The sequence below is a fragment of the Limanda limanda genome, chromosome 22 (genome assembly GCF_963576545.1).
Source record: "Limanda limanda chromosome 22, fLimLim1.1, whole genome shotgun sequence".
NCBI classification, from domain to species: domain Eukaryota; kingdom Metazoa; phylum Chordata; class Actinopteri; order Pleuronectiformes; family Pleuronectidae; genus Limanda; species Limanda limanda.
Genome location: NC_083657.1, coordinates 7,550,582 through 7,577,526, shown reverse-complemented (window position 1 = coordinate 7,577,526; position 26,945 = coordinate 7,550,582). Strand labels below are relative to the sequence as shown.

General features: G+C 45.2%; 1 protein-coding gene across 1 annotated transcript; it reads right to left on the bottom strand.

Annotated features, from left to right (window-relative positions):
• Nucleotides 1-568: 568 nt before the first annotated feature.
• On the bottom strand, nt 569-21,412 carry hdlbpb (high density lipoprotein binding protein b). The gene is made up of 28 exons (XM_061066046.1): nt 21,344-21,412; nt 16,999-17,078; nt 15,795-15,896; nt 15,347-15,498; nt 14,144-14,359; nt 12,038-12,244; nt 11,531-11,746; nt 10,128-10,334; nt 9,887-9,994; nt 9,454-9,558; nt 9,002-9,080; nt 8,189-8,328; nt 7,990-8,094; nt 7,786-7,899; nt 7,603-7,689; nt 7,256-7,387; nt 6,930-7,148; nt 5,891-6,112; nt 5,564-5,782; nt 5,033-5,174; nt 4,656-4,789; nt 4,467-4,571; nt 4,191-4,325; nt 3,919-4,062; nt 3,617-3,796; nt 3,410-3,526; nt 3,128-3,286; nt 569-2,984 (listed from the first exon to the last, which is right to left on the bottom strand). The coding sequence occupies exons 3-28, from the start codon at nt 15,868-15,870 to the stop codon at nt 2,892-2,894; spliced, it is 3,813 nt and encodes a 1,270-aa protein (XP_060922029.1). The 5' UTR covers nt 15,871-15,896; nt 16,999-17,078; nt 21,344-21,412; the 3' UTR covers nt 569-2,891.
• Nucleotides 21,413-26,945: the final 5,533 nt, after the last annotated feature.

Here is a 26,945-nt window from a genome sequence, read left to right as displayed (position 1 = left end):
GTCAATAAATGTTTGTACGAGAGTTCGACTTCATCCGAAACATCCACTTAGAGACTGATTGTACGTGAACGGCTTTCCAAAGCGTTATCTTGTCAGTTCCCTCATCGTTCTCAGTCCTGTTGCCAATTTGTTGCTGCAGAACATGAAACCCTAACATTAATTTTTTATTTTTTAAAGGCACAGTTTCGACGAGTCAAACTCAAAAAGAAAAAGCGACACAGAAGCTCTGACACCTTCTCGAGCTGCTGTGGACTGGCAGAAGATCTACGGGGTTTTTTGCGAAGAAAAAAGAAAAACTTCCAATCAAAAGAAATGTGAAAAATATTATTACTATTATTATTATTATTATGGGTCATTTATGGCCCAGTGCTGCTTTGTACAATTTGATTTGTATCATTTTTTTTGTTTTTCTGTATGTTGCGTTGTACAGGCTGTTACATAACAAATCATATCTTCCTGATTTATAAAAAATGAAAATAAACTGACAGACAGTATGCACAGAAGGATGGTTGAGAGATCATTCTTATGTAAAAGAAAAATTAAGAAATAAGACAAAACCTACTGGTGCTCGTGTTTCTGTTTCTTCACATTTTATTTAAGAGTAGGAAAAAAAGGTTCGGTCACTGACATGTTATTGCAGCGTTGCACAATCACACCTTTCCAAATGCTGTAGACTAATTGCTCGTTAAGGCCAATAGTGGGTTGTGGTTTGCTTTTTTCTCTCTTTACAGAAGCGGTGGCTGCTCCGGGAACAAGAACAGACACGTGAAGCGATTAGAAAACGAATGGAGAGAATTAGCAACTTGATAATGAGACAAACTCAAAGTATCGAAACCACACAGTGACAGACGGTGATCTGCTGGATCATCCTGTTGGATTGCATAGTTCAGGTTACTAATCTTTCTGCACCAGCTCGGACGTTTTTTAATGTTGGACCCTGATGAGGAAACAGCTAGCGTAACTGAAAAAAATTAATCCAACTTTACTTTAATCACAATAATCGTTTATCTCCAAAAATGTTTTGCACATTACTTTTTGTAAAACCAAAAATTGCAGTATTTTTATTTCTGAAGCAATTACATAAACAAGATAGCGTAACAATTTGTGCGTTTTTACGTGTTTGTAGACGTTTTCTTTACGCTTTAAAGGTTCAGTGTGTAGAATTTAGTGACACCTTGTGGTGAAGTTGCATGTTACAGCTGAACAACCCTCACTTCCAAACATGACGGAACCTGTGGTAGCTTCAGTTGTCATAAAAACTCAAAAGGTGTTTAGCTGGGCTACTGTAAAAAGAGGACCTGCTCCAGATGTAAATATAATTTATTTAAATATAAAGAGCCCATTGTAAGATAATGAAAAACAACAATAAGTACATACATCACTAGCATTATTTTATATTTAATTTCTGCCAATAGATCCCTTTCACCTAAATCTTACACACTGAACCTTTTAATGTCTTCTCTTCCGAATTCTTCCTGCTGGTTTCAGTCTTAATCCTGAGCTTCGTTAATCTTCTCCCGGCTCGGCTCTTCACACCCAGACATCAGAGCAGGATCAATCTTCTCAGAACACCAACAAGTGTGCAAGGTCTTGTTCCTTTAAGACCACCGGGGGGGAAGCCTAATTGAGATCCGGGTAAACTGAACAGCACAGTTTGAGTTTTTAAAGTCTCAGGACTGGAAAAGGGGGGAGTTAAAGGGGAGTTAAAGGGGCAACGGAGGTGTTTGCTACAAAATGTCACTGAAGCACTTGGACCAGAGGAAACCAGATCGTGGATTTGAAGCAGCATCGTGTGCATGTCGACGGAAACTCGTTGGCTCCGAGAACGGCTCAGAGAGGAGACACAGAACTGACAAAGATGATGTAAAAGTTTGGTTCAGCTTCATTCAAATGTACATCTTAACTTCCACACGCACACACACACACACATTCAGTCTTTTTCAAATATGCCAGAAACTAACAACAAAAATCCCACAGTTTAAAAAAATAGCGAAAAAGTTCTTTGTACACTTACAACAACTGGTAACATTTTTCCAAAACCCTGAAGCACAACATTCGCTCCCGAACACAAGTTTGTCAGCATCAAGCTACAGTGATTGCTTTTATAAAAAAAAAAAAAAAAAAAACGCATTATCACAGTAGTTTCAAATAAAATGGCTCCGTTCTCTTTCTTTCTTTTTCCTTTCTTTTTCTTTTTGAATAAATAAAACATACAAACAATAAGCTTCCACATCTTTAGATTCGGGATTTTTAAATTAAAACCTGCAGAGTCGGCGGCAGCAGCTGTTTTTTTTTTATGCCGACATTCATACACTCACACAGGTCATTGCTTCAACTACTGCACCACACTAAAAGGTTGAGCTGACAAGGAAACCTCATAAAAAAGAAACACAGGAAAGAACCTTAAAATATGTTGATTTTACAAACTGTAAAACACAGGCTGCCCTCTTATTTTCACTGAGCTTACAAAAAAATTCCAAGATTTAGCTTTTGCAACTTGGACGCATGATCCCGTGACCCCTAGTTTCCCCAGTGCACTCGGACTCCTCTCAACATGATTCACTCACTGGTCATGTCAGGGGAGAGTTAGACAGCCAAACTATGGACGTTCTCTCTTTTTTTTTTATCCTCAAGGAGGAGGTGGAGGTACCAAGAAGAGAGACAGATGAGGACAAGGGGATGGTTCTCCCATAATTCGTTGTGGCTGGTTGTGGGAGGAAAGTTCAAGGGGGGTTTACAGAGAAAAGGAGACAAGGGGAGGTCACTAATGAGGAGAGGAGGAGGAAGGAAGGAAGGCGAGCGAGCAGCAGTTTGATAAGAGATTTGTTTCATCTCATCTACTTTACAGAAGTATCTTTTTTTGTTGTTGTTTTTCCTCCACATGAGCAGCTTCAGAACTTCTTGGGGCCCCAGGCTGATGTTTGCTTCGGGGCCACAGTCGTCCCAAACGTAGGGAAGTCCTCCGCGCTGCTCATGTCAGGAGCCTGAAACAAACAAAGTGAAATAAAGTGTTGCTTTACTTTCTCTTTTCTTTTTTAATCTACATTTTACACAACTTCTGTCCAAAGCTTCGTCTTTCAACCGATAGAGGGAGACATTGGTCAAAGAGATCACAAGCACGTCCCACCTTGTCCCCTGGTTCGTTCCAGGGGGCGTCCCGCACCACAAAGCCCTTGGCAGGACCTCCGCTGCCATCGTCTCCTCCTCCTGAGCCTCCTCCAGCTCCACAGCGGGATGGAGGCTTCATGTACGCCGCCAAGGTCTCAGTCTCTGTTACACTGAGCATCTGAGAGAGAGGAGAAGAAAGGAAAGAAGATCCTTGTTGGATACTGAAGCTCATCACCTTCTGTGGCAGAATGGAAACACTGATTTGTTATATCTATCTTGTCTGAGCTGAGGCTGTTCTCACATATTCCTCCTCCAAGTTGAGCAGGTGGTCGATGGCGTTGTCCACAGTCTCTGGAAGACCCGTCACCGTCACTTTGTCCGGCTCGTCGGAGCCCGGCTGAGGAAACCGTATATCCACCTGGAAACAGACGTATTCAGGTTTCAGAAAATTAAACCATAACGAAAACAAAACTTCCAAGTAGAGCCTTTAAATATAAACCAATCTGACCTTGAACTCTTCCATCAGCTTGCGGATGGCCTTGCCCCGGGCGCCGATGATGCGAGCGTGGGTCCTCGGGTCCAGGCGGACCTCTTGACTCACCATCTCCTGCAGCTCGGCCACCAGCTGCTGGATGGCCTGACGCCCCTCCTCCACGTTCCGCTCGTACCCAGAGATCACGATCAGATCCTGGGAGCGGAGGTCGGGCGACGGAAGGAAAAATAAAACGATAGTTCCATGAAAACAGAGGTCAAGGAGGAGGAAAGGTTTTGGATCAGATGACGGAGGAACAAGGAGTTAAAAGCACAAACCTGCTGCTCGTCTCCTTTGTCTGGGAACTGGATGCTGACGTCGTGGTCTTTCCTTATTTGAGAGATGACGGCTCCCTTGCGGCCGATGATCTTGGGATGAAATTTGGGATCCACAGACAAGGTCACCTTGAAGCTCCTTAGGGCCTGGGAGGGAAACAAGCAGGGAGGTTAAAATGACCAGTGCCTCAATTATCTGAATATGTGTGTGTTCATTTTTAGCTCAAAACCAGTCAATGTATTCTTAAAGCTAGATGGATGAATGTGTTATTTACTCTGTCCTCCTGCTCGGCCTGCAGGTCCTTCACCCGCTCCATCAGACCCAGCTTGGCTCGCTCCACGTTGGCCTCCAGACCCGTCACCTTGATCACATCCAGCTGCTTCTCAGGCTGCGGCACCCAGATGTTCACCTGCAGGCGCACACAATCGATCCCAGATCTCTTACGCTGTCTCCTACGTGCACTGAGTTCAATTCATCACAATATCCAATCGTGTCCAGCAGCGTGTGTGTTGTCTCTTGGCCAGAAGATGGCGCCAGAGTGTGAGCTCACCTCGTACTCCTCCATCATCTTCCTGATGCCGCTGCCCTTCTGACCGATGATGTAGCGATGCAGCTCGTACGACACCTCCACGTCCTCCGTGATGGGCACCAACGCCTGAGGGAGGAGGCGGGGACGAGATTAGAGAAAGGATGATAGAGAGGTGGGGGGGAAAAAGAGACAGAACAACATGGGGCCCACCAGTAAGGCAGCTTTCGCCGGCTCACACTTCTCTGCACGCCCAGAGATGACGATGGTGTCACACTTGCGGGCGACGAACTCCGCCTCTGGACCGACTTCGCCATTTTCCTGTGGTGGAGGCTCCTGACCTGAAACTGTACCAGTAAAAAAAAGATTACAACACAAGACAATGTTCCCCAAATAAAAAACGTGTTGCGTACATTTCCTTTAGTTGCAATTACTGACCGTGATTGAGTAATAAATGGTAAATACTGTGTCCGTGGAGTAACAACATATCAGAAACCCTGTACCTGACTATACTATGCAGAGAGCTGTGTTTTCTCTGTACAAGTTTCACAGTTGTAGCTACTGTTCCTTTGTCGTGTTGTGTTTCTGACCTGCGGCGCTGTCGTCTCTCTCGGGGAACTTGATCTGAACCTCATGCTCCCGGGTGATGAGCTGGATGCGGCAGCCTTTGGGCCCCATGATGGCTCGGTGGTAGCGCTGAGGGATGGCAACCTCCAAGCTCACCTGGGACTCCTGCTCAAGAGAGAGAGAGAGAGAGAGAGGGAGGGGGGTGAGAGGAGGACACAGCTGGGTGACAACGGTGCTGACACCAAACGCAACACAGAGCTTCAGGAGAACTGGCTCCATCAATTCCTAGATGACTGCTCTCAGGACACAAGGTCATTTGGTTGCCATGGCAGCCAAGTGGTTACAGTTCCTGGTTGTCGAGTCCTTCAGGACGATATAAAACGTCTTTATTTCCTGATCCTGCCTATAATGTAATATGCCAATACTACTGACGATAATTACATTAGACTAGATTGAGCTTTGACCTGAACATCGATATTGAAGATTATAGATATCTATTGCCAAAAGTCATTCATCATTATTGGCAAAAATGTAATTTCTGGAAGGTGTCTGACCAGGTCCTCGATGATCTCCTGGATGCGTTTCTTCGCGGCCTCCACACAGTCCTTGGCTCCCTTCAGAGTGACCCGCTGGCTGTTGGCGCCCGTGCGAGGGAAGCTCACCGCCACCCCCCCGTACTCTTCCGCCAGCTCCCGCAGAACCTGGCCTCTCCGGCACACAAAGTGGCGGTGGTGCCGGACGTCCACGACCATGTTGTCCTCCACCACGTCGTCCTGGAGGAAGGAGGAGGAACAGAAAAGTGTTTGCAATAAAAAAAAGGAGATGTTTCAAAATATGACACTGGTGATTTTTTGTGATTAGAAAGAGCAGTGTGTGATTACCAGGTTTTTGACCAGACTCTCCAGTTCCCTCTGAGCGTGACGCACGGCTTCCTCCTTCCCTACGATGGTGATCAGCTCCTGCTCCGTGTCGTCGGGCGACGGGAAGATGATTCTCGCTCCCGTTCTGTCTCGCACGCGGCGGATGTTCGCTCCGCCGCGGCCGATCAAGAATTTATGGTACTCTGGTTTCGCCTGCAGCTCGGCGGTGAAGTTGTTGACTTGCTGAAAACCGGGGGAAGAAAAGAGGATGTAAGTATTTGTCTTCTATTCCCCTTCTCTTTGCAGCTCCTCACTTCTGAGTAGGGTTGCAAAATTCCGGGAATATTCAAAGTTGGAAACTTTCCATGGGAATTAGCGGGAATTAACGGGAATATACGGGAATTAACGGGAATAAACTGGAAATGTTGTGGGTAATTTATACTAACTGTATTCACCTTGTCATATACAGACATAAATATAAACATTTTGTTGTTTCATAGGCTGATTTGAGCCCTGAGGAAACTTTGGGCACTTGACTATATGCTTCTGCATCGTTGTGTCATTCTTAACATAGGTCTTTGCACAGTATTTGCAAATGTACACAGCCTTTCCTTCTACATTGGATGGGGTGAAATGCCTCCGAACATGAGATAGTGTACGTGGCATTGTTCTGTAGAATAAGATGAGAAAAAAGTTTGTAAAAAAACACTAATGCAATGCCAGAGATATAAATAGTTAGCAGGTAGTAGGCCTCAATAGCACTGCTGTAGAGTGAAGGATGCTGGGAATTATCTGTGCATGTGATGGAAGAATGCACAGTGGAGGGTTGAAACTCAACGTGCAACGTGTGCTTTATTCCATACATCTTTAAAATAGAGTTTTGAATGTTTTTATTGCTCAGCGTTTAATTTGCATAGTTTTTTTTTTTCAAAATTCCTAAAATTCCCGAGCTTAATATTCCCGTGGAAAGTTTCCAGAAAGTTTCCGGAAATTTACCGGAAACTTTCTGCCCTTTGCAACCCTACTTCTGAGTCATTTGAAGTCAGAACCTCCCACCAACCTTCTCCTCAGCCAGCTGCAGCAGCTGCTTCTTGGCCTTCTCCACTTCTCCGACCGGCCCTCTGATGGTGACCTTGTCGGAGCCGGAGCCTTCCGAGGGGAAATGGATGTGGACGCCGCCGCAGTCCTCCATGACGGAGCGCACCAGGCAGCCTTTGGAGCCGATCAGAGAGTTGTGCAGTTTGGCTGGGATGGCGACCTCCGTCTCCTTGATGTTTGCCTGGTGAGGTGAAGAGAGACAGATGGACGATATCATTGAAATTGACATGAAACAAGTATTTGTGTTCCCAGGAAAACGTGTGAGCAGCACAGATGACTAACTCTCACCAGCTCCCTCTGGATGGCGAGGATTCGTTCTCTCGCCGCCTCACAGTTGCTCTTCTTGCCCGTGATGACGATCGTCTCCGAGTTGCTGTTCTCGGTCGGGAGGTCGATCTTAGTGTTGGTCTCTTCACGGATCTGGTGGTGGAGTAAACAACATTTTATTATTTTCAATCTGTAACGTGATGTCACACTGGACAGATCTTCAGGCTGAACATGATTACGGACGTTTTAAAACAGATTTACAAGCTTTGACAAGCTAATTAAAATAAAATATGATATATACTGATATTAAATCCCTGTGTAGCTGTTGAGACTCAAATAATTCCAAGTGTCAAACATGTAAGTCTCACCTTTTTGATGTTGGCGCCGCCCTTACCGATGATGTTTTTGTGAAACTGCTTGAAGATGGGAACGGAGAGCGAGAAGCTGCTCTCGATCTGCAAGAGAAAGAACGCTGCTGCTGTGAAGTCAAGAAGAAGAAGACGAAGAAGAGAGACTGAGACGGAACAGTCACAGGAAGCAGAGGCTCGTACCAGGTCAGCGATGATCTTCTGGAGGAACTTGGCACATTTCTCCACCTCGTTCTTCGGACCTCTCAGCTGCACGATGTCACTCTTCTGCGCCGGGTCGGGGAAATTGATGATGACCTGGAGGAAGAGGAGATAACGCTCGTCACTTTGTTATCTAACGATGATGAGTAAGCGAGATAAAGCGCCGGGGTGGGGGGGGACACTCACCTCGGGGAACTTATCTCGAACTTCTTTTATCTTCTCTCCCTTCTGGCCGATGATTGTCCGATGGAGCTTCTGCTCAACGATCAGATCTTTGGTGCGTTCGTTTTCCTGGAAACGTGAGAGAAGCGTCAACATAAGCGATAAAAGGCTTTGTGGGGGGGGGTTTAGGTCACATGGTACAACGCAGAGCTCCTCCTCTCACCATTCTCTGGACCATCTCGAGGAGTTCCCTGCGCGCCAGCTGGACTCCTTTCGGGTCTCCCTCGATCCGGACCAGACCACTTCGCTCCGAGTCCTGGGGGATTCGTACCGACACTTTGTACTGCTCCTTGATCCGATTGACTGCAGGGGGGGGCAGAGGGGGGGGGGGTGAACAGGGAGGAGGTGGATGACCTCCCGCCACAAGACCAGCTTCTTCCCGACTGCAGTTGGCCTTATCAACAAGGCCCGGGACCCCCACCTGACTCAGACTTTTATTCCACCCCCACACCTCTAGGATGTGTTAAATTAACACATAATATTATATCATATTATATTATACTGCATTACATTGCATATTGCAATCTGACACTGTTCACTGTTTTGCATTTAGCATTTCACTTTTTACTTCACTTTTTATATCTTTTATCTTTTATATATTTTTATTCAGAAATGTTTATGTCAAAATAAATGTTACTTTGTATAAATATTGGTAAAAAGTGAGTAAATAAGAAGTAAACAGTGAGTAAATATATACTGGTTTCCTATTCTTTATTGCTCTTCTATGTGTGTTGTATTTATTGCGTTTTTATGTTTCTATGTTCATTGTTTGCACCAATAACCAGAGCAAATTCCTTGTATGTGTGAACGTACTTGGCAATAAAATACTTCTGATTCTGATGTGATGTAACAGCAAAGTTGCAACCTACATCTCTTTAGGATCAAACGCCAGCCTCCTACATTTCTATATATCTTTATATATCTTCATGCGGTGGAAACTTTCCTCCCAGCACTGCAGCTGCCCCAGTTTACTCACTGTTTGCTCCGTTCTTCCCGATGAGGTGTCTGTGGAAGCGCTGGTCTATGATGACCTCAGTGTAGTCCATCCTCACCAGCTGAACAAACAGGGAGATTTATGATTTTTCACTTTGTTTAAAAAAAGGTACAACGTGGTGCAGAACTGAATCTGTCTCTTCTCTGGTGTTTATAATATGAGGAACGTAGGCAGAAGATCGTCTGGGTCAGACATATTCATGACAACAAACCCACTTGCTTGCTGTGAATTCCACATTTCATTTTGGGAGCAACTGACTCTGACATTTCAGTTAAATCTCCGGATCTCATATCTCTTTGTACAAGTTCTTTAAACTGACTCTATGTAGAGAAACTTCACCGAGTTCCTGCTCAGATGTTGGAGCAGTCTTTGGTTTGTTCACGTTCTGAGCCGGAGGTTTTGTTAAAAAAAGGCTAATGAATAAATGTACCAACCAGGTCCTTGATGATCTCCTGTATCTGGGCCTGAGCCAGCTCCACCTCCTCCGTCGGCCCCTCCAGACTGATGCGCTCTTCACCGTCCGTAAATTCAATGTGCACCTACACACACACACACACAAACACACACACAAACACAAACAAAGAACACTCGATCAAAATGCCACTTGTCCCGCCTGACTTTGTGTTTCTTCTCCTAAATCCCAAAGCTCAATAAACACGTCTCAGTTTCCAGCTTTAAGTCTCCTCTGCCAAGCTGCTGTCACTTCCTGCTGCCAACTCCTCGTCCCTCCTCAACTCCTACGTGAAACTCTGAAATACTGTTTTTTACTTCTACAACACGGAAGGTCGCACACGCTGCCTGACATGTTGCAAGATGTGGGATTTGTGTTTCCTCTCTGCTGATCTCCTCTTTTGCTTTCCTTCTTACCCGTGGAAGCTGCTGTGTGATCCGCCCGATGTTCTGTCCTTTCTTGCCAATGATGAATCGGTGCAGCCAGGCCGGAGCGGTGACCTCCAGCACCATCACGCTCTTGGCCTGCACACACACACCAAAAAACCCACCATTCAAAATGTATCCCTCCTTTCCAGTTATTTTAACGGCATTGAGATTAGAAGAGCAAACTTCTGCTCTTCCTCCGTCCATGTCCCACTCCTTCTCTCCTCCTCACCTTGGCGTAGACCTGTGTGAGAGCTGGTCCCAGTTTGTCCGGCTCCCCCCTCAGGATGATGGTCTCCGAGCAGGAGTCCAGAGGAGGCATCTCCACGGACACCCCTGTGGTCTCCAGGATCTCCTGCAGGGTGTTGCCCTTTGGACCAATGATGTACTTGTGCTGAGATTTCTTCACCTCCACGGAGATAGTGGTGGTCTTCCTCTTCTGTGGGGGGGATAACAAGATTGAGATAAGCAGCATGGAAAAGGAGGAGATTCTGGACGAACAGAGAGGAACGTGAGGTACGGATGGGAACACATGAGGTGACGGAAGGAGAAATTACCAAAACAGGAAGTGGGAAGAACACAACAGATAGAAGCTGACGTGAAAAAGAGGGTAAATGTGGATTTAGAAAGAGAAACAAACAGACAGAGGGCGAGCAAGAGGGGAGCGAGGAGAGCGAGTGACTGAAAGCACGAAGGCAACAGAGGAAATTCATTTGTTTTTGCCTCTCATACATATGAACTAAATTGCATTAGCATTCTCATCCTGTTGTTCCCTGGTAAAATCCAATTTTCTCTCCACATTATCTCCGGCTCGCCCGTCCCCGGCGCTTATCCGCTGCACACACAGACAAACACACACTTCCTCTCCGCGCTTCATCCCTCCATCTTTAATAGGTTCTTGCAGCGTTGATGGAAAGCTTCTCGTTCCAAAAACACACACACACACACACACACACACACACACACAGGTTGTCTAACTGAATCAAATATTTTTTTATAATAGATTAGGTTTAGGATCTAGGCCACGGAGAGGATCTGTCTACAACCTGCTGCTCCACTGTTTGGGTTTGTTCCTTGTTTTTGATTCTGTGTTTCGTTCCGTGTGTCCATTCAGCATTTTTGTGTTTTTCTTAATTTAGGAGATTTTGAATTTGGATGAAAAAGAGCCATCAGTTGAAAAATTCATCACCAGACTTGTTGATAAGATGAAAACATATTCAGCCTTTTCTAAAAAGATTATAGACAGAAAATAGTGTTAAGCAGCAGCAAAGCGAATTTAAGATGATTAAATTAACTGATATTTTCGATTCAGATGTGACAACACAAATTGCATTTAAGGATTTTCCATTTCTGACAGAAGGGACAGAGACAAAGGTCCAGATTTCCCTCTTAAATTCAACCACCAGAATCCACAGCTAGATAAAGAAACTGCCTTTTGCACGTATGAATATCACAGCTCTGTTATCTAACGGAGCTTTCACACATAACTTGCTCGATCCTGACCTTTGCATCTTTAACACTTTTTTTTTTTGTATAGTTCACACTTTCAGACCAATACAGGAAGTTGCGACAGCATTAAACAGAAGAAACGGAAGCGTCCCAGACGATTTCATGTTTGAACCAGCAGGACAGTACCTTGTCTTCGTAGATGGCTCGGATGCGGTTGACCGCCAGAGCGACGGCCTCCTTCTCCCCGGTGATGACGATCTCGTCCTTGGGCAGGCTCGGGGGGGGGATGCTGATGCGGGCGCCGGTCTCCTGGCTCAGCTCCTGCACCAGCCGGTTGTGGGCGCCGGCGATGAAGGGGTGGAAGGCCTTCTCCAGGGACAGACGCTCCACCGCACGCTTGTCCTGGTGAGGGGGGGGTGTGAGGCGGACATCACTCGGTCAGACAACAGAATATGTAAATATTGGTTTTTCAAAGATACCGAAGGAGACTTTGCTGATTAGAAAGGCGGCAGAATCAAGAAGTAATCCAATATTCTATCAAGAGTACGATTAATTATGTATAAAGAGACAGTTTCATCCTTCATGACACCTAATGACAGAGTGGGAAAAAAACCACAATCATTTATCACGCATTTATCCCTGTACTCTTAACCTACTCCTTTGTTTTTAACCACACCACAGCTTGATGCCGACCTGTTCCGCGTGGATGAGCAGGATCTCGTGGCGAGCCTTCTCGATGCCCTCCTTGGTGCCGGTGATGCGGATGTTGGTGCTGGGGTCGTCGGGTCGTGGAATAGCGATCTTCGTGGCCGTCTTCAGCTCCAGCTCCTGCAGCTTCTCGCCGTTCTTGCCGATGACAAACCGATGGTGCTCCTTGGGGATGGCAACCGTAGCCGAGGCCTGGAGGAGCATAATTCTTATTATTTAAATATCTATAAAAGGTTCAGACACGGTTCAGTTTCCCACATAAGATGCAGGTTTTCTCATAAAGTGCTAGACGGAAGATTTGGAAGAGAACGGATTGTTTCTCCATTCTATTGTATCAAAAAACTGCAGCTCAGCTAAACAGTTGGACCTCAGTGAACCGACTGAAGAGGAAATCAGCAGGTTTGCCGCTGAAGCCCACAGAGGTCGCCCTCGGGAGCTGACGGTCATTTTTCACCTCAACTTTTTCTTTGCCGAACTGGCCGACCCGCTCAGCAAGTCTGTTTTTTTCTATCAGCTGCTAATTCCTCAGCCTCCTTGTTTATCTGTGGACGGAGCAATCTCCTCAAAATTAAGCACCGTTACAGAGAAAAACTGAAAAACACCGATAAAAGTAAAAGATTGCCGCATTAAAACTTGTCAGGTCGCATTTGTCAGCTGAAGTGGTGGCACTCTCCTGCCCTGCAGTATTCATTGTCGGGACATAAAAAAAAAACTTGCAAAACTACATTTCTGTCAAGCTAATGAGGATTTAACATCTCTATAAATAGAAACTGTACCAGCACGCACAACTACAACTGTGAAATAAAACTGTGATCACAACTCCAAGCTAAAGTAGCCATCCACTGATTAAACCTTTCTAAGCTTGTACTTGCTGCTTCCTTGGTAGTTTCCGATTCCATCCCGTATTATAACGGGATGCATTGTGTTTTAATTATCTGCTTATGCAACCCAACAGTTCGAGGCAAGAAAACTTTGTGCACCCAAACATGAAGCATTTTGTCATTATATAAACACAACAAAAAATAGAGGAACAAGATTCGGCACCAAGCAGAGAGCAAACCTTCCCCAAGGCCAAACAGTCCCATTCATTCATATCAGTTCCCTGAATATGCCTGATGTTTCTCAATAAAAATCAATGAATGATTCCCTGAGAAATCAGTGAAACTGGGGAATAAAAAAACATCTTTAAACCAAGTTTCAAGAGTATCGGTTCGGTGCAGACGTAGATTTACTGGAACACTTACTTCACATCATATGTGATACGTGTTAATATAAAACATATTGATATTATATATCATTCTATACAATAATATTGTCTTTTGCACACTCTGTCTACATATTCTTACACTCATAGTATACTACATTATCTATTGTATAGTCAAATACTTATATTTATACCTCTACTATATATCATATCATATTATATCATACTTTTTGTATATTCTTTGTATGTATAAGTCTATATACACATATTTATACATATGTACATGTTATTATTATTATATTTAATATTATTATTATATATACTGTTGATAACTATATACTGCTATTATATTGGTATAATTACTATCATATATAAATATATATTATGTTATATTATATACTTTATATACTGTACTATTTTTATATACTGTCTAACAATAACATTACCATCATATCATCAGTACTATTACCATCATCTTGCCACTGCACCTTATCTAGCTATTTATCTTGTGTTTCTGTTTTTATTCTTTCTACCTCAATATTTTTTATTTTATTCTATTGTATTGTATTTTATTGTATTCAAATATACCGGCTGCTATGACGACTTCATTTCCCTTCGGGGATGAATAAAGTACTCTATCTATCTCTATCTATCTATCTATCTATCTATCTATCTATCTATCTATCTATCTATCTATCTATCTATCTATCTATCTATATATCTATCTCTCTATCTATCTATCTATCTATCTATCTATCCATCTATCCATCTATCCATCTATCCATCTATCCATCTATCTATCTATCTATCTATCTATCTATCTATCTATCTATCTATCTATCTATCTATCTATCTATCTATCTATCTATCTATCTATCTAGATTTACCTGCGTCTGCAGTCGAGCTACGATTTCCTTGCGAGCCTTCATGACAGACTCCAGTTTTCCCGTGACCATGATGGACAGGCCCTGGTCTTTGGCCAGCGACAGCTCGATGTGGGCGCCCGTCCGCTGCATGATCTCCAGACACACTTTGGCCTCCTCGCCCTCCCCGAACTGGCTGTTGTCCTTGTAGCGCCGCTCCTCCAGGGGCACGTGGAAAACCTGGGGACAGAGCAGGTGGCAGGGGAGGAGGTGCACATGGGATCGAGCAGATTTAACAGCACTGAAATGGCTCCAAATTTCAGCAGACAGATGTTCAACGTGTGATAGCAGTGAATTTACATTTTTTGCACACATTTTAGACATTAAAGTTTGCAAAGCAGAAGCTGAAAGCCAGTTTCATCTTTCCTCAATATTTTTGTGTGTGTCACTCAAAACATCTGTACATGTAACGGGACGGGAATCGGCAGGGACCTCCCGATACAATACTATCACGATACTTAGGTGGCGATACGATATGTATTGCGATTCTGTGGGTATTGCGATTCTGTAAGTATTGCGATTCGATATTACGATTTCCTGGGATTTATTTTCGTTATTTTTTTTTTTTTATAACTGGACCATGGAAAAATGTTGAATCATACCTTCAAATACAACACAGTCAAATTCACTTAGAGCTTTACAAGTTTTATTTCAAATATTCACATTAACTTAATGACTGCTGGGCAGCCAATAGAGAAAATAAATAAAAATGTGCCCTATTATTGTATAGCTCCTGTCACATGCACACAAATTGCCAGATTAAGAAATGTATGCCACTTAGGCTTCTTTTTAACAATAAATAAAAGGTAAATTAAATAGAATGAATAAAAGTTTACTTAAAATATAAACTTTAAAATAAACAAAAAGTAGGCTATTGTTGTTTTAATGTAGGCGATACAAAGCTAGTGCTTGGGTATGTTTAGATTCTTGTGCAAAAACAAGAGCTGGTCAACATGCTCTGGGGTGATGTTGCTCCCCCCATATATCCCCCCCGTATAAACGAATAAATGTGTTGTTTTTTTTTTTTTTTAAAAAAAAAAAAAAAAAAAAGGAGGCAGCATGGCGATTTAAAATCGTCATCCACAAGAATCGCGATTTGTAACTGAATCGATTTTCCCCCCATCCCTAGTAACTACTATGTGTGTGTCCCGTGGCTGCTTGACGGACCTGGGTGATGACAGAGGCTTTGATGGGCCTGATCTTGCCCCCCCACGCTGAAGCCGGCTCCCCGGTCTTCTCCCCTGGTGCTCCCTTCTCCGGCAGCGGGGGGAAGGCCTCCAGGTAGGTGGGGATGTAGGCCTCATCCTCCGGGACGCAGCCTGGCCCGGAGAGATCAAGATTAAAAAAAAAAAGGTAAAGATGAAGGAGAGAATAACAGAGTGCATGTAAGAATGAAAACAAGATACAAGACCGAGATGAAAAGAGAGATGCCGATAAAACCTGTTTCTAGATAACATCACATACAGGATAAAAAGGAACAAGCAAATGCATAACGACAAGTAAGAGAAAATCTAAATTCCTTTCCCTAATCTCTCAGGCTGATGGTGGCTCTTAGGAACTAAAGTAAAAAGAGTTGAGTAGATAATGTGATAATAGTAGGTAATGTGGATGTTACCTGTGAGGTCCTGGTCCTTCAGGCCGCTGCGATGCTCCGCAAAACTCTCCGGGGTCAACACTGCCACTGAGCTCATCGTTCAAGACTTATTCCGCTATTCCACTGAATGTGGAGAAGATTGTTGGACGAAAAACAAGAATTACTTAGACCCTATTACCTCTGATGAGACAATTAGCTGCAGCATCTGCATGAAATCTCATATTCATCGAATACTGACAGCACAATCGGAAAACACAGACAGAAGCTCCTCTTCGAAGTGTGTCTCGTGTTGTCCCTCCCTTGAATGCGCTGCTGTCTATTCTCTCCTGGAGCTTGAGGTCGCCTCTGTGGTATTGATACCCCCCCCACCCCACCTGAGGTGCTAAATCAACACTTTCACCGGCCTCGAACAAACACACAGTGATACAAAGCCTCAGGGGCAGAGGGTTATCACAAGTCACACACGCAGAGCTGAACCTCCGCTAATAAACAACTGATGCTCACATTCCTTGTTATGCAGAAGAAGTGAAATCCCATAAAATAAACAAAATCTGCAGGTCTCTGAGCTGCTCGAGTGACTGTGCACGAGAGACCAACTCTGTGAAAGCAAACACAGCCTTGGGAATTCAGGGAGAATATTGTGCTTTTTTATAAGCCATTTAAAAATAGTTTCAAAGCATAAAAACCAAATGTTTACGCACTCCTCATCAAAATGAGTCTCCAATTAACAGCTGATGAAGAAATCAAGTCTCTTATGTCTCCTACTTGTTTTCCAGTTAAACTCATGTTGTGAAGTTCTCGTTGTTGTCCACGATGCCGTTGATCACTTACTTCTATTCAATATTATTTCATGTTGGTGCCGACGGCGGAGATGCTTTTCATAACCAGGCATGCAAATAAATTCATGTGCTGATCTGTTGTGTGACGCTGAGCACAACAGGGACTTTGTGTCTTTATCTCAAATCTATCAAATGTTCCAGCGGGGTTTCTTTTTTTTCTCTTGAAGTGTTTTTGTGTTGCTCCCGGTGTGAAGTCAGATTATAAACTGTCATGTGGAATCCAGTAAAGACGCAGCCTCACAGCAGAGAAAGAGAGAGCGGTAGGGAAGGAGTGCAAGACGGATGTGGAGGAATAAAAAAACACAAACCATTCGGGAAATATACAGTCAGGCTCAAGCAGAAGTAACTCAGTCCGTCTCCACGGTGCAAAGCGAGTCCAGGCTTACCTGCAAAGGGTCGATTGCCAGAGAGTCCGTCCAGTTAGTGGTTACCGCGGTCGCTTCAGTGTGAGTGTGTGTTCCAGCTCCTGGATGCACGGGGGGGAAACAGATGAGCAGTGTGAACATGGTGGAATCCAGAAAGGCTCTACTGCACAGACACTGTGTGATACTGTAAACACCCACACCGCAGTGCACCTCCACTGTGTGGGTCTGACTCCCTCTCCCCTCCCTCGTCCACATCTCTCCACCAATGGTCACCGTGTTATCCTGTCACCGATTAAACGGCCCTGGGAGTTTTTAACCTTTTCAAAATAGGCATCTCTTTCTCAATATTAAGTGAATTCAGCCCCTGTTGTTTTACACTGAGTTCACAAGGAGGGGGGGGGGGGGAACTTATCACAGACTCCTGCTGTGTGACCAAAGACTGATTGTTAGAGTAGTTATTGTTTTGTTTTGATAAACTTCCCACCACTAGGGGGCGTTGTGTCGCTGTCAATGAGGCAAGAGGTTGATGTATCACTTGACAAAGGTGTTGCTGGTAAAACAGTTAATGGGAGTAATGTCTGCGGAAGGAAGGTTAGGATTTCTTGGGTCTATGTTATTTCGGGGGAAATAGACTGAAAGTGGATTGTTGTTTTTGAAGCTGGACACTTTCTGATTGCGTCAAAAACAATTAAAAACACAATTAATCAGTAACGTGATGGCTTCTCTTCATTGGCAGCGTGGTAATAAGTCCAAAACCGCTTCATTGAGGACATCATTGGATTTCTGCGTAATGAAAGTTGCCTTTAACGCTGAAAGTGTCGATATTCATGATGATGGTTAAGGTGGAGCCTCAGGACAGTGTTTGAAATGTTGAGTCCCATGCTTCCTATAAAAGTTCAGGTCAGGAGAGTAATGTGTCGAAAGGCAGCAAGTTTACAACATCATCTGCACGACTTCGAGCAGAGAACACTGCACCCATGGCACGTGCTGCTTGGAGGAGCAGGAGAAGGAACTAAGAAGGAGAAAGGAGCAACTACAGCAGAAATGATCAGTGTTGAACGACTCGTATCGTGGCCGTGTTTCCAAATGCACATCTGGATGGAATGGAATCATATTTCTCTCTTCTCACGCTGAACAACACAACCCACAGCAAGAAGGATCATCTCAGCAGAGATATTCATCTCTGCATCCCTCCACCTGCATCTCTCCACCTGCATCCCTGCATCTCTCCACCTGCATCCCTGCACCTGCATCCCTCCACCTCTCCACCTGCATCCCTGCATCTCTCCACCTGCATCCCTGCATCTCTCCACCTGCATCCCTCCACCTCTCCACCTGCATTCCTGCATCTCTCCACCTGCATCCCCGCATCTCTCCACCTGCATCTCTCCACCAGCATCCCTGCATCCCTCCACCTCTCCACCTGCATCCATGCATCTCTCCACCTGCATCCCTCCACCTCTCCACCTCAACCCCTGCATCTCTCCACCTGCATCTCTCCACAAGCATCCCTCCACCTCTCCACCTGCATCCCTCCACCTGCATCCATGCATCCCTCCACCTGCATCTCTCCACCTGCATCCCTGCATCTCTGCATCTTTCCACCAGCATCTCTCCACCAGCATCCCTCCACCTGCATCTCTCCACCTGCATCTCTCCACCAGCATCTCCCCACCAGCATCCCTCCACCTGCATCCCTCCACCTGCATCTCTCCACCTGCATCCCTGCATCTCTCCACCAGCATCCCTCCACCTGCATCTCTCCACCTGCATCTCTCCACCAGCATCCCTCCACCTGCATCTCTCCACCTGCATCCCTCCACCAGCATCTCTCCACCTGCATCTCTCCACCTGCATCCCTGCATCTCTGCATCTCTCCACCAGCATCTCTCCACGAGCATCCCTCCACCTGCATCTCTCCACCTGCATCTCTCCACCTGCATTCCTGCATCCCTCCACCTGCATCTCTCCACCAGCATCCCTGCATCTCTCCACCTGCATCCCTGCATCTCTCCACCTGCATCCCTCCACCTCTCCACCTGCATCCCTGCATCTCTCCACCTGCATCCCTGCATCTCTCCACCTGCATCTCTCCACCAGCATCCCTGCATCCCTCCACCTCTCCACCTGCATCCCTGCATCTCTCCACCTGCATCCCCGCATCTCTCCACCTGCATCTCTCCACCAGCATCCCTGCATCCCTCCACCTCTCCACCTGCATCCATGCATCTCTCCACCTGCATCCCTCCACCTCTCCACCTCAACCCCTGCATCTCTCCACCTGCATCTCTCCACAAGCATCCCTCCACCTCTCCACCTGCATCCCTCCACCTGCATCCATGTATCCCTCCACCTGCATCTCTCCACCTGCATCCCTGCATCTCTGCATCTTTCCACCAGCATCTCTCCACCAGCATCCCTCCACCTGCATCTCTCCACCTGCATCTCTCCACCAGCATCTCCCCACCAGCATCCCTCCACCTGCATCCCTCCACCTGCATCTCTCCACCTGCATCCCTGCATCTCTCCACCAGCATCTCTCCACCTGCATCTCTCCACCTGCATCTCTCCACCAGCATCCCTCCACCTGCATCTCTCCACCTGCATCCCTCCACCAGCATCTCTCCACCTGCATCTCTCCACCTGCATCCCTGCATCTCTGCATCTCTCCACCAGCATCTCTCCACCAGCATCCCTCCACCTGCATCTCTCCACCTGCATCCCTGCATCTCTCCACCTGCATTCCTGCATCCCTCCACCTCTCCACCTGCATCCCTGCATCTCTCCACCTGCATCTTTCCACCTGCATCTCTCCACCTGCATCTCTCCACCAGCATCCCTCCACCTGCATCTCTCCACCTGCATCCCTCCACCTGCATCCCTGCATCTCTCCACCTGCATCCCTGCATCTCTCCACCTGCATGTTTCCACCTGCATCTCTCCACCTGCATCTCTCCACCAGCATCCCTCCACCTGCATCCCTCCACCTGCATCCCTGCATCTCTCCACCTGCATCCCTGCATCTCTCCACCTGCATCCCTGCACCTGCATACCTCCACCTCTCCACCTATCCACCTGCATCCCTCCATCTCTCCACCTGCATCTCTCCACCTTTATCCCTCCACCAGGATCTCTCCACCTGCATCCCTCCACCAGCATCTCTCCACCTGCATCCCTGCATCCCTCCACCTCTCCACCTGCATCCCTGCATCTCTCCACCTGCATCCCTGCATCTCTCCACCTGCATCTCTCCACCAGCATCCCTCCACCTGCATCCCTCCACCTGCATCCCTGCATCTCTCCACCTGCATCTTTCCACCTGCATCCCTGCACCTGCATACCTCCACCTCTCCACCTGCATCCCTGCATCTCTCCACCTGCATCCCTGCATCTCTCCACCAGCATCTCTCCACCTGCATCTCTCCACCAGCACTTCTCCACCTGCATCTCTCCACCTGCATCTCTCCACCTGCATCCCTCAACCTGCATCTCTCCACCAGCATCCCTGCATCCCTCCACCAGCATCTCTCCACCTGCATCCCTCCACCTCTCCACCTGCATCCCTGCATCTCTCCACCTGCATCCCTCCACCTGCATCTCTCCACCAGCATCCCTGCATCCCTCCACCAGCATCCCTCCACCTGCATCCCTCCACCTCTCCACCTGCATCCCTGCACCAGCATCTCTCCAACAGAATCCCTGCATCTCTCCACCTGCATCCCTCCACCTCTCCACCTGCATCCCTGCATCTCTCCACCTGCATCTCTCCACCTGCATCCCTCCACCTCTCCACCTGCATCCCTCCACCTCTCCACCTGCATCCCTGCATCTCTCCACCTGCATCCCTCCACCAGCATCTCTCCACCTGCATCCCTGCATCTCTCCACCTGCATCTCTCCACCAGAATCCCTGCATCTCTCCACCTGCATCTCTCCACCAGCATCTCTCCACCAGCATCCCTCCACCAGCATCTCTCCACCTCTCCACCTTTATCCCTCCACCTGCTAGCTAGAGGATGTTAGCTCCGGAGGTTCGAACGCCCGGCGAGCTGCAGCCCAGCCCCGCCAGCCCCGCTAGCCTCGCTAGCCTCGCAGGCTAAGCTAGCGGAGCTCCGACCTCAGCACGGGGATGATTAGGCGCAAGGACTTTCTGATAATCGGCTGGAGGGAGAAAAAAAAAGAAAGAGCCCAAGCCGGGCTAGATAACCCGCTAGCACCGGGGGAGCTAACCCGGCTAACCCGCCTGCTGCTACCGCAGCTCGCCCCGGACGCACCGGCTCCTCCGCCGGCCACCTCCAGGGCTCCGACCCCCTCCGGACCTCCAGGGAATAAAACAGGCAGAATAAACATAAATAGCGGATTCCTACCTGACAGAGAGAAATGTAGCGGAGGGTGTGTGTGCGTGTGACAGGTGATGGTGTAAACACAGATGTGATTGGTCCGCAAGCACTTCCTCTGTCCGCGGAGGGATACGAGCGCACACCCGGGTTTAGAGCAAATGCCGCAGTGTCTGTGCGCAGCGGGGAGCTTCCACGTCGAATAGATCCTCGTCGAGCCACTTGTGGGTCCCTCAACGCGAGTTGGTGGTCGATTTAACCGACGTGGGGTCACAGGCGGTGTCCTGTTAGTTGATCGATCAGTGGAAGCGGGTCTGAAGTGATCAGGTCCCGCAGCGTCTCACGTCCATCAGAGCGACCGGGTCTACTTTCTCATTCATAACGGTCCTGGTGCGTCTCTGCAGGAGGCACAGAACTTCAACAAGTTCTCTACAGCTCATGTGTCACTAAAACAACTGTTTAACCACGAAATATAAGTTATGTATGTGAACAGATAAAGTGATGATAAACTGCAGCAGGGGACATTTGAGTCAGAATTATGATAAAAGGTTTAAATTATCAACTCCAACATAACATTTTAAGAAATGTTATCCAAATCTTCACTCTTAGTCAATAATCTGATATTTTTTACTTTGTATATTTACAACTAATATAATAATGTTTATCTTTACATTTGCAGATCAAAATCCTGACTTAGTGTCAAGTGCTTCATGAGACGGAATAGTACTTGTAGTTATATTATATATATTGTAAAAGTAAGGAGGCGGCAAGTTAACATTGTGACAAAGTATAAGTCAAAATGATTAGATGTTCAACATGAGATGGAAAACATGTATGAGCTTCTAAATAAAAGTTATGAATGTAATTTGAGTGGAAAAATTCACTCCCCTAACCCTAACCCAAAATGAAAAGATGGGAAGTCAGTTAATGAGATTGACAATCTAAAACTTTTGGCTTTGTACATTCTAATTATGAGATTGTTTATTATTATTATGAGAAAGTTGTGAGAATCAGTTTCCAGTCAGTTTTTTGACATAATAAATACAAAATAAATAAGAATCTTGAATTTTAAACTCTGACTTGAGAGTATTTTTATTTCCAACACTATAAAATACAGATTTAAAGAACAATAAACCCTGAATAATCCTTTCTTCAGTTTTAACACTTCACAACTCAGCCACTAGATGGCGGTAAGATATATGATTTAAACAGAGGTGATGGGCAGTGACGTAGAAGAAAAGCACCTGCTTCTATACACCTGTTGTTGAACATGAAAACAAGCACAGTGATATTTTATGTATTTAAATGTATCTTTATTTACTATCAATCAAGTTTATTTGTACTATATATAAATACCACTATTACTATATCATATGCTCTTTATTTACAGGCTCCAATCACCATATTAAAACGTGTCATAAAATATAATTGATCTCTATTAAATAATGATTAATAAAGAGTAATATAATAAGATAGATCTGTAATATCAACAGTAAAATACATATTCAGGGTTTTGATGAGTTCACTTGATTGTCAGAAGTAAGAAGTTGTTGAATTTTACATTGAAGAGCCGGAAACTGCTATTTGTATATTTTGTTCTTCAAAATAAAAGTCTCAATACAAGGCCTCATATCACCCTGCTGTCACTGAAGCAAATTTTCTGTTTGAGAACAGATCCAGAAACATTGACATACGAGAGAATAACAGAAAATATCTTTAAAGTAATTTTTATATGTGTGTGGCACGACTTTTACAGAGTTCCTTCTCGTAACCATGAATGAATATGGTTTCAACCAATTGTGAATCTCATTCAAAAGAATTAAAGGTTCTAATCCTACATGTAAATATCTGTCTACACATAACATTTTTAGCTAATCGCACGCACTCTTGTACAAACCCTGTCTTATTTTTTATTTAAATCCCTCTTCAGTCACTTGTTTATTCCGTTCACTTACAATTTGCCAACACAGTAAATACAGTACACACTTTGATGTTCTTCAAATCAAACTTCCCAATGATGGAGAGTGGATTCAACTGGACACCAGAAAGAAAGATAAGTAATAACATATATTGTATTATACTAAATATAGTATAAGTATGTAAAGTTAGGGTTCGTGTAAAGTTGTAATTATTCAACACATGTAAAGAGTACAACTTTACATGGCTCTGCAAATGTTTTATATAATATTATAATATTTAATATAACATATGAAGCTGTAATTAGTTGATATATTTAATAAATACATAACTTGACAAGACTTTGAGTGCTGTGAAAGATGCCTAAAAATAAAAAAAGGAAAATTATTAGACATCTGTTTTGTTATACATTTTATAATATATTCTAATAGTTTTTTTGTACATTGCAATTGTCATTTTGATTCTTTGATTGTCTGTAAATGGATTGTTTGTGGTGGATCTTCATCTGCCAGACACCAGGCATGAACTTCAAGTTTATCTTTTATTCTTTCTCATTGTTTTTTTCCCCACAATATTATTTTCTGTCAAACCAGAGTAGGAACCACTGTTTTATTTTGAAATCGTGTCTCCTCTCCTCTGGGCTTCTCTGGTTGGTCGCTCCCTCCTGCCTCCTCCTCCTCCCTCTCCTCCTCCTCCTCCCTCTCCTCCCCTGCTGCCTCCCTTCTCCTCCCCTCTCACAGAGCCGGAGCTCCGGGTAACAAAGGGGAGACGTCGGGGCAGGAGGGGGATGATGGCAGCTCCGCTCAGACTCAGACAATGAGACCCCTTCGTGCATCATTTTAACATTCAGGCATAAACTTGCTCTGACGTCGCTGGCAGATTCGAACCCGCAGCTTTCTGTCCTGGAGACACTAAACTACACAATGTGGGACCGAGGACACTAGAGCCGAATAGCTGAGGAGACACCAGCAGACATGTCCCAATAACACCGGTAAGTTTGATTTGCTTTCGTTCATGTTCATGTTGATTATTACTGGTTTATTCCACTGGAGTTTGGTTGAACTGGGAGGTTTCCCAGTCTGAAAGCACCTGTTCCCTATTGGGAGACCGCAGAATTACCATAGACATAAGAGAAATACCTGTGAAAGCCGGTTTAAGATTAAACTGACACTGTTCTACTGTAAAGTAATTTTTATTATTTTCACTACAGTATTTTCTGTTATTATTTGACCTCTTTAACCAGAATTTCCCACTCTACAGACCATATAATACATGCTTATTATCATTATTATTATTATACACAAACATGTCCATGACACTTTACTCATGTTTATGATTATTTACATTGCAAACACACACCGGTTAAACCACCACTGGAGGATTCAGTGTGTGATCAAGTTGTGATATATTATTTACCTATAACACAGCCTCATAAGACAACCAATGTTTTTACAATAACACCCCTTGTGTGTTTGTGTTTGTGTGTGTGTGTGTGTGTGTGTTTTCTATTCTCTATTCCGTCACACCTTTTCCGTGACAGGGCCGGGTCTAGACAGGCATGTATGAGGGGGCAGCCACAAATCTTGAGGGGGCATTGTGCTTCATTATATTATTATTATTATAAATTGGGATTTAGCTTGAGGGGGCACAACATTTATTTGAGGGGGCCAGGCCCCCTCTTGCCCCTGCCTAGACCCGGCCCTGTTTCCGTCCCTGCTTCCTGGCCAGCGTGGAGCTAACAGGCTCATCACATGTATCATAATGGTTGCTGCAGCTCTCTTAAAGACCCCCTACCCATTTTACTTTCACACACACACACACGCACACACACACACACACACACACACACACACACACACACACACACACACACACACACACACACACACACACACACACACACACACACACACACACACACACACACACACACTGACCCATTAGTCTCCAGAGCAGATGGTAAACTGTACACACACACATGCATTGTGTTGATGGACCCCCTCTCAAAGCACTTAAGGATTGTTGCCGAGCGGCCCCTAATGGGGGGGTCACACCGTGTCTGATACGTGTTGGATTCACCGGGACAAATAAACCCACTGGAATGAATGAGTGGCCCACTGACCCAGCCGGACTGGGACCAGTCCAGTCGACCGCAGGATGCAGCTATTGAACGAACCAGGTCGACAAAGATGGTCGGACAAAAGACCTGAAGTCTGGGGGGGGCTGATGGAGAGAAAGTCAAGGGAGGGGGGGTGGGATGTGTCCTCAAGTGTACTACATATCAGAATGTGTTGTGAGTGCTTTATCTGTGTACACACCCTCCTTTTTAGGTTTATGTGTCACCTTGTGGACAATGATATAACCAGAGGGCCAAAACCGAAACCTTTACAAACCTACAACACACACACACACACACACACACTCACACAACACACACACACTGTGATGTATCAGATGCACAGGTTGAAGTCGCTTTTATAATCGACTCCACTCAGTTTTCATTCCGCTCCGTCCTGCTTTGTCGTGTTGTGATTGTTTTTGTACGTTTGTTTCGGCCGCAAAACACAAAAATGTTTCCCTCTGAGACTGAAACGTGACACCCAGTCTGTCTCTTCATCATGAGGTCGGTGACTGTGCAGCCGCAGAAGGAACGTCGCCTTCCAAACTGGTCCGACTCGCCGGTGCACTTTCTCAGAAACATGCAGCTCCAGTCAAGTTAGATCAGGAACCCTGAAGCTTTTTTTGTTTACCTGCTTGTCTTTGGCTGTGTTGCGTGTCTTTAAACCTGTTGTTTGGTGCGGTCGCAACTTCCTATGAAAATCACAGACACTAAAATGAAATGAAAAGCCTCTAAATGTGTCATAAAGCAGTAAAGCACCTTGTGAATGTCCTATTTAGGTGTGTTCTGCAGATTTGACTTGCAGAGGGGGGCAGATTCAAATAAGAAAAGGCAGCAGAGGCCCTGATATCCCGACTTTTATTCAGATTTATTGATCAAGCTCCAAAAACACACAACCTACAATGCATTACCAACTCCATCTTCCAGACCTTTGCTGTTTAACGACTCCCTCCTCTTTCTAACTCCTTCAAACTCCACAACTCGAGTTTTAAACTGGGATTTTCTGATGGAGGCTTCTCTTAGATAACATCCAGAATACAGTAGGTGCGACCTCTTTTAAGAGTCACTCAGATCAGTGCAGTATAACAGCTCTCTCATTTGTGCATGAGTCAGAAGATGAGTAACCCTCGTTTGGTTTGATATTGCATCAGCTGTTGCGCGCACACACACACTCAGACACACACACAGGCACACACACCAGTAAAACACATGGTGAGAGGAATCTGCAGCGTGGACATTTGGTCGCCCAGAATGGAAAAATGAATTTGATGTTCTCATATTTCTTTTATTAGACATTTACAGGCGGAAGAAAAGAGGCTCAGTGTTTTTTGAGTGAAGAAATGTGTCGAGGTTTAAGTTTTGAAGGATTAAAGATTTGGCAGAAACACACAACACATCTGTAGACTGGCTGAAAGCAACTTCATTTATTGTTGGCCAACAGAAATCCCGTAATTGTTTATTCATTCATAGACTGTTTATAAAGATGGACAACATAGCAGTAAAGCCAAAACGTCTTGATGGCCCCCTGGTGGCTAGCTGTAGTACAGGTCATAAACCCTGCTTCCTCCATGTTGATGGGTGGGACATTGACCAGAC

Bases quoted from the DNA above. Each gene is read 5' to 3' on its own strand.
- hdlbpb (XM_061066046.1), bottom strand. From the start codon at position 15,870: ATGAGCTCAGTGGCAGTGTTGACCCCGGAGAGTTTTGCGGAGCATCGC. The intron at 9,559-9,886 runs GTAAGAAGGAAA...GTGTGTGTGTAG, and splicing joins TCACACAGCAGCTTCCACGG to GTGCACATTGAATTTACGGA. The intron at 5,175-5,563 runs GTCAGACACCTT...TCTCTTGAGCAG, and splicing joins AGGAGATCATCGAGGACCTG to GAGTCCCAGGTGAGCTTGGA.